Here is a 7,500-nt window from a genome sequence, read left to right as displayed (position 1 = left end):
TCCAGAGACTTGGCAAAGTTGAGGGGAGGGTGCGTTGCTTTCCGCTTCGGCTCGTTTTTCTGCTGATTTGCTCTGAAGTGCGGATGTGCCATGTCTAATGTAGATTAACATTTCACTTGTACAATCAGCAGACACAGCGATTTTCAGGTTTTTTTAGATGGCGGCAGAGAGGCGACGGGCGCTAGCTCATTTTGTATGCTAAAGATATGCACAAGAGACACATGGTTAGTATTTGTACCATACTGAATCCTGGGCCTTCCCCGAGCACGGGAATGCACTTCTGCACACTTTAAGTACAGAGAGTACAGAGAGGTTTGTGCGCTGTATGTAATGTTCTGTATCTGGCCTGGAAAGAACCTGGTGCTGGCCTTTGTGGATTTGCAAAAGACTGTAAGACTGGCTTTGCCTGTCTATAACATCTGCAGCAGTTACCCATGATTACGTATCTCTCTGACTGCTGTTTTACATCCCCTTTAGGTGGTGTACAAACGAGCAGACATGGCCATTGGCTCTCTGACTATCAATGAGGAGAGGTCAGAGGTCGTGGACTTCTCTGTCCCCTTTGTGGAGACGGGGATCAGTGTCATGGTCTCCCGTAGCAATGGAACTGTATCGCCATCTGCTTTCTTAGGTAAGAGGTTCTGTTTATATCAGGAGTCTAACTGTTGTACTGAATCTAATCTAACTGTAAAGTGTTGAGTTTGCATGAAATGGCTCAGTCCTTGGCTGCTGGTCCTTACATCTAGATTAGCTGTTACTTTTTCTTAGCTGTTCACGTCTTCCTAACTTATAGTTTCACTCTGTCAGCAGACCCAAGGCTCCAGTGGGAGAGCAGCGTTATTGGCTTACACACTGCATTGAGATGATTGTAAAAAGCAGAAACAGTGTTTATGGACTTCTGGAGATTATATTTGCTCCAATGGTTTCTATTTTCATTGGGCACAATGCTCCTCTCCCCACATACATAATGTGCCAGGTTTATGCGGACAGTTTCCTTCCTTCCTCCCCTTCTATAATAACAACAACAACAACAACAACAATAACAGTAATAATAATAGCAATAATACACTTTACTTGTGCAGCAGCTTTTGAAAAACACAGTTTACAAAGCGTTTACAGAGCATGTAAAGACATTACATAATTATAAGAGATTACATAAAAATTTGTCAATAATAAATAAGCAGTTCAAACCAAAGAACAAAATCAAGTGAGCAGGGCTGTGCTAGCCTGTGATTGGCCCTAGTGGGCCAGCAGTGATTATGGATATTGTAGAATAGTTACAGGCTAGTTCAGTACGCCAGTGGCCCATATATTGTGTTTAAAGTCGTCATTTGTTCCCCTCCGAAGAGCCCTACAGTCCGGCCGTGTGGGTGATGATGTTCGTCATGTGCCTGACCGTGGTCGCTGTGACCGTCTTCATTTTCGAGTTCTTCAGCCCCGTGGGCTACAACCGCAGTCTGCAGAGTGGCAAGAGTGAGTGATGGGTCTAAGCTGTCTCTGTTTCCCAGCCTGATGGATGGGTCTGTGTGCAGTCCATCACTGTTGCTGTATGCATCAAGTGGACAAACATTTAACACCACATTCCTGGAGTGTGCTTGACAAATTCAAAAAGTCAAAATGATTTTCCATTACGATAATGAACCTTTTTTTGTTTCCACAGAGTTTGATTTCTAGAAGTATCTTGTTGTCTGGCTAGTCAGCTGTCACTCTTTAAGTAAACTGCTAGACGTTTGGAATGTGTTGACCCAAAAGCTAAACTGTGTGAATGTTGTGAAGAAGAAATGATACCCATGTTGCACTGCATCCCAGCATTCACAATATTGAAGCAGCCATATATTATTCAGCAGCACAGTTTGTACCCCTGTGATATTCAGTGCGGCTGACGCCTCAGTCCAATACCAAGCCCGACTTGCCTCTTTTACTGCATGATTGCTGTGCTCTACATAATTTTACCTCTCTGTCATCCTCCCATATATCCCTCTCATTCTCTCTCATCTCTCTCCTTCCTTCATCCCTCACTCCTGTCGTTTAAAGGCGTGTTTGAGCCCTTTGAATGGTGATTTGCGCCGTGTAGTTAAATCATTTGTAAGATCACGTAATAGCGTAATTGAAAGCTGACTTATTGTCAGCGCTTCATGAGCTTTGGTGTCGAGAGGCCTGCTAGGTATTTACTTCTCTAAGGCCTACGACAAATCATTCAGGGGAGTTTGACTTGACTCGGCGGCTTCATCTGCAGTCACATACTACTGAATACATTGTTCCCAGCATGGTAGATAAAGTTATGTTGAGTCAGCATTTTTTGTTATTGTGCTGGTAGTGTGCTGCCTGGATTGCTGCCTGGAAAAAGTTAATTTTACCACCAATTCTTACACTCAAAACTCTCTCTCTTTTTCTTCCTCCTTCTCTCTCTGTGCGCAGAGGCTGGAGGCTCTACTTTCACCATAGGGAAGTCAGTGTGGCTGTTATGGGCCATCGTCTTCAACAACTCAGTGCCGGTGGAGAACCCCAGAGGAACCACCAGTAAGATCATGGTGCTGATCTGGGCCTTCTTCGCTGTCATCTTTCTGGCCTCCTACACTGCTAACCTGGCTGCCTTCATGATCCAGGAGGAGTACATTGACACGGTGTCAGGCCTTTCGGACAAGAAGGTACTCTACTGCTTGAATACTGATGAAGGATGGGGAAGTGGAGGGAGAATTAAAGTCTTAAAGGGAGATAAATTGAATTACGTGAATGCTGAATTGAATAACGCGGGAATTTACAAATGAATCAAATATAATTGAACTCAATTACCACAGTTCTTGAATACTTGAAAGACAGTTCTAAACACTACAGTAAGTCCACAGACCGCTCTCTTTGCAAACATCTCATTTGACTGTGCATAGAGTGTTGTAAGTTAGTCTGGGAAGTGGACAGAAATAGGTCAGACAGATTGGTGCACAGTCTGGTGTGTCTCATGCCCCTTCCGTCTCCCTCCCTCGCCTCCCTTTGCTCCACTAGTTTCAGCATCCTGAGGAGCAGTACCCACCTCTGAAGTTTGGCACGGTGCCCAACGGGAGCACAGAAAAGAACATCCGCTCCAACTACCCAGACATGCACCAGTACATGGTCAAATACAACCAGAGAGGAGTGGAGGACGCCATAGTCAACCTCAAGACCGGGTGTGTCTGCCGCAGCATGGGCTTGTTCATTCCCTCATCGTCCATTTATTCTGTTAGGCTCCTTCTCTCCATTTATTTGATTAACTCTTTTGTCTTTCTCCACACCTTCCGGTTTTTCAGTAGCTGGACTTCCATTCAAGTATCGTTTTGGGCAAATTATGGTTTACTGAATTAAACAACAGGGTGAAAGTGTTCTCAATATCGCAAACATAAAATCTTTCAGTCAAAAAATTAAATTATGTGGTAAATGGTGATAGAAATGCATTTGTCAAATAAATAAATGACATATGCTTGGCTCGATCACCCCAACGAAGCGTCCTTTCTCATTGAACAACATTTCCAAAACGGCTTCGGACGCTCTGAAATGTTTTCTGTAAAATATCTGTCCACTACGACCTCCCAGACAAGTCATACCCACTGTCGCTGCCATGTGTAAGTTGCCCATCGAAGTTGCATGGTCATTAGTTGGCGCGTTAGAATATGGCCAAGTGCATTTCTTTGTTGTTGTCTTCGGATGATAGCATGAAACATTAGCTGACACTAAAAAGCAGCGACAACCTGCCCAGTACTGATGAATTCTTGAAACACTCTTTCCATTCTTCTCATGGATGTGTTTCTTTGACATTCAGGAAGCCTAATTATTTGCCTCAACCCAGCTGATGGAAACGCACCTAATTTGTATTTTATTTTTCAACATTTCAAAAGTTTGCCTAAAAATTGGCTTGACAGTTGGATGAAAACACACCTAGCGTCTTGCTTTCTGTGTTGTGATTTTATAATGTTCTCACTCTTGCTGTAGCAGGCCGTCGTGCACAGTGTGTTTCTTCTCAACTCCGGCTCACATTTCACATTTTTTGCCACATTTCCTGCCTTCTTGTACGGATTCTCTCACCTTTACTCTCTCTCTCTCTCTCTTTTCCTCACCGCTATCTCCCCTCACCCACACAGTGCAAGCAGCCTTCCCCTCTTCAGTTTCTAGTAGAATCTCTATCACCCGTCGTGTGTGTTGGATAATCCCAGTTTACTTTATCCTAAGCCTCTGTCATCATGTCTCCCTCCCCATTGCCTTGACACCACAATTATAACTCAGTGTTAATGTGCTCAGAAATTAGAAACTCCTGCTTTTCTCTTCCTCTTCTTTCTCCTCTTTTTCTGCTCCTCAGTCCTTATCTCTCTGTTTCTCTCATTCCTCGTTTGCCCTACCATTTCTTTCCTCCTGTTTTATTTCTCCTCTCTCTTTCTCCTTTTCTCTCCATTCTTTCCCCTCCCAGTGTGTTTTCTCGGTGTGTCTGTATTTAAACTTTATAATCCTCATCACTCTCTGGCTCTATCCCATGTCTTTTTCCCCCTGAAGTGTGTAAATCTTTTCCCCCTCTCTCTCTCTCTCTCTCTCCCTCTGTCACTCCGCTCTTCGCACCATATAAATCCCCATCCCCCGCCTCCCCTCCGCCTCCTCCGCCACCTTCCCGCTCCCTCTTACTCACACATCTTCCTCTGATCTCTGCTTTATTTTATTCTCCTTGTGTTTTGACTCTTTCCGCCAAGCCTACTTTACTATTCCACACTTTCTCCCTTTCCTTGTTATTATTTAACTTTTCATGCCCTCTCTACCACTCGGTGCGCCTCCCTCCATATATTTTTGCTCCGCAACTCTCTTTCCAGGTGCATCGAACAGATCTACCTTCATACCTCCTCCCTGCCTCAGCCCATCCCTCCATCCTTCTGCTCCCTCTCTCCCATTAAATGATGAATGAATTCTCCCTTGATCCCTTTCCAGGAAGCTGGATGCTTTTATTTATGATGCTGCAGTATTGAACTATATGGCCAGGAAGGACGAGGGTTGTAAGGTGAGGACATACTCACACAAGCTCACGCTCTGTAGATTAGATACATATGTTGCCTATCAGTCAGTTTTTTTAATACCTGCACATTGTCCTTTTCCAAGGTGATGACCATAGGCTCGGGGAAGGTTTTTGCCACCACAGGCTACGGTATCGCCCTGCACAAAAACTCACGCTGGAAACGTCCTCTTGACCTGGCCCTGCTGCAGCTGGTGGGAGATGGTGAGAACCGGGGAGAGGGGAGGGAGGGCAGAGAGGAAAATAATTAGGACAATGTAGGGGCAAAGGGAAGGTTATGGGTAAAAATGACAGGATGGAAAAAAAGCAGCGAGAGAGGGGGGGGTAGAGGATAAAAACACAGGGGGTAGATGAATGAGAAGCGGATGGGGGGTGAATGTAAGGCGAGGAGGGAGCGATGGCTGTAAGGTGTTTTGATGATGACAGAGGGAATAAGGGCTGATGGTGCTGCTGGAGGGGTTTGTAGGTCTTTTTATTGGCTGGTGGAGGGGAAGGGAGGCGGGAGAATGAAGGATATTATTTGTTCATTTCATAGCATTCAAGCATTACAGGAATGACTTGATTCTGTTGTTGAAAGCACACATGCCCCCTCCCCTTTTCACCCCCTCTATCTCTCCTTCTCTCCCTCTCTCTCTCTCTCTCATTCTCTCTCTTTCTCTTTCTCCTGCCTGGGCTGGAGAAAGGAAAAAAAAAGATTTAGTTTGTGTGAGTCAATGTTGTTGTTGTTGAGAGGGATCATCACAACTTGTGCGGTGACAGATTCATAGTCATTACAGATTAGCTGAGACAGACAGAGAGACCAAGGGAGTGTGGGAAAAAATAACCATAGAGAGAGAAAAAAAAACACACCATCTGAAAATATCCTAAACAGGAGATCGAGAAACAGCATGCAGAAGCAAAAGAGATAATGCAAACGGATCTGATAATTGAATAATTGATACCTATGGGAGCATTATTAGTACGCTGTGTGTTTGTCCATTGCACACACTAGTGTATAGGATTAATCCATGAGAAGGAGGTTCCTTGTGTGTGTGTGTGTGTGAGAGAGAGAGAGACCGAATCTGTTTTTAGCGGTGGTTGTCAGTACACTAATGCTTAATTGTCATTTTACACAGTCCGCCACACGCATATCCTCTGTATTGTCTCAATCGGATGCCTCTTGTTTGGCTTTTCCTCGTTTTTTAAATCGGCTTTGCTTGTGGCGTGGCGGACAAAGCCCTTTAGCTGTTTCTGGCACGCAGACACTTTAGCTGCTTACACACTGATAATGCCAATTTGGTGCCAAGATCTATTAAATAAGGCTGGCGTCTGGAGCTGAATAGCTGGACCTGGAGAAGAAAGTGTGTGTGCATGATAAACAGAGTGCCCAGACAGCCTTGACATGTTGTGTTTGTTGTTTATTTTAGTGGGGTTTTTTTTGTTTTTGGTTTGGTTTTTGTATTTTTTTATGTGGGGTTCATGCCCTTGCCCTTACCTCTGTGTAGCAAAGGCTTCAACATCAGCTGTGTGCGCTGGATGGATGTAGTTATGGGTTGGTGTTGAATGCAGAGGGATCTAGTAGTAGGGAGGTATTATTGGAGTGGATTACTAAGGAAGAGGATTAGTTTGTATTGGATGGGGCAAGGGGATGGGGGGGGGGCTCACATTCAGCTCGCCTCAAAGGCCGCATCTCAACAATCGCCCCGCGGCTCAAGGACTCTGCATCACACCTTCAGCTAGGCTAAATCATGTCACAGTGTCACATCATTATCGTGTCATGCTGCGTTGAGTCATATCATTTTACAACTGCATTAGAGGATAGAGGAGCAGTAGAGAAGTCCGCCAATGCTTTGTCAGTCCTGTGAGCGTGTTGTTCTTCTTGTTGCTGCCTCTGGTGATTCATGCCATAGCTTTAAGAGATGGTCCATTGATCTGACTACTACTTGTTCTCTGATAAAGGCAATACTGCTGAGTACCAAGATTTCCTCTTTGCCTCTTATCAGATCCGCTTCTATTTTTTGCATAGTATCAGGATTTTGATACCAAGAATATATTATTCAGTGAGTAGATACTGCCGAAAAAAAAAAAATATGAGGAGCTGGCTTTGCAGCTCTTGGCTGGCAGGGTGTTTTTCAGAAATCTTGCAAGTGCATGCCGAGAGGTTTGTCATGTTGTGATAAAAGCACAGGATTGTACAGGTCATGGTTTATTGCTCAACAACTGTGGAGCATCTCTGGACATGTCTGGCATCATGCCACACCTGGCACAATGTGAAATGCAAACATATGCGTGCGGGCACCAACACATTTACATATGTGTACGCATGCACACACACACACGCAAAAGACACACAAGCACACGTTTCTTTATTAAACGGTGTCTGGGCGGTACATGCCAGCGCCGTGTTTGGAGTGTGCCAGCTCCACCTGACCTGACCTGCCAAGAACGGCAGAGGTGGAGTGTGGATTTGACACACCTGTCAGATTTGGCAGGCCTGAGCT

General features: G+C 44.8%; 1 protein-coding gene across 1 annotated transcript in view; it reads left to right on the top strand.

Moving 5' to 3' along the window:
- Positions 1-7,500, top strand: part of grin2db (glutamate receptor, ionotropic, N-methyl D-aspartate 2D, b) — a 27,743-nt gene that overhangs the window by 12,813 nt on the left and 7,430 nt on the right. The window contains exons 8-13 of the mRNA XM_071905012.2: positions 478-631; positions 1,348-1,473; positions 2,419-2,648; positions 3,001-3,161; positions 4,939-5,008; positions 5,107-5,224. Coding sequence (XP_071761113.1) covers positions 478-631; positions 1,348-1,473; positions 2,419-2,648; positions 3,001-3,161; positions 4,939-5,008; positions 5,107-5,224 — 859 coding nt within the window. The remainder of the gene's footprint in view (positions 1-477; positions 632-1,347; positions 1,474-2,418; positions 2,649-3,000; positions 3,162-4,938; positions 5,009-5,106; positions 5,225-7,500) is intronic.

The sequence above is a fragment of the Centroberyx gerrardi genome, chromosome 12 (assembly GCF_048128805.1).
Source record: "Centroberyx gerrardi isolate f3 chromosome 12, fCenGer3.hap1.cur.20231027, whole genome shotgun sequence".
NCBI lineage: Eukaryota > Metazoa > Chordata > Actinopteri > Beryciformes > Berycidae > Centroberyx > Centroberyx gerrardi.
Note: the sequence above shows the minus strand (reverse complement) of the source record. Positions and strands in the feature narration are given on the sequence as shown.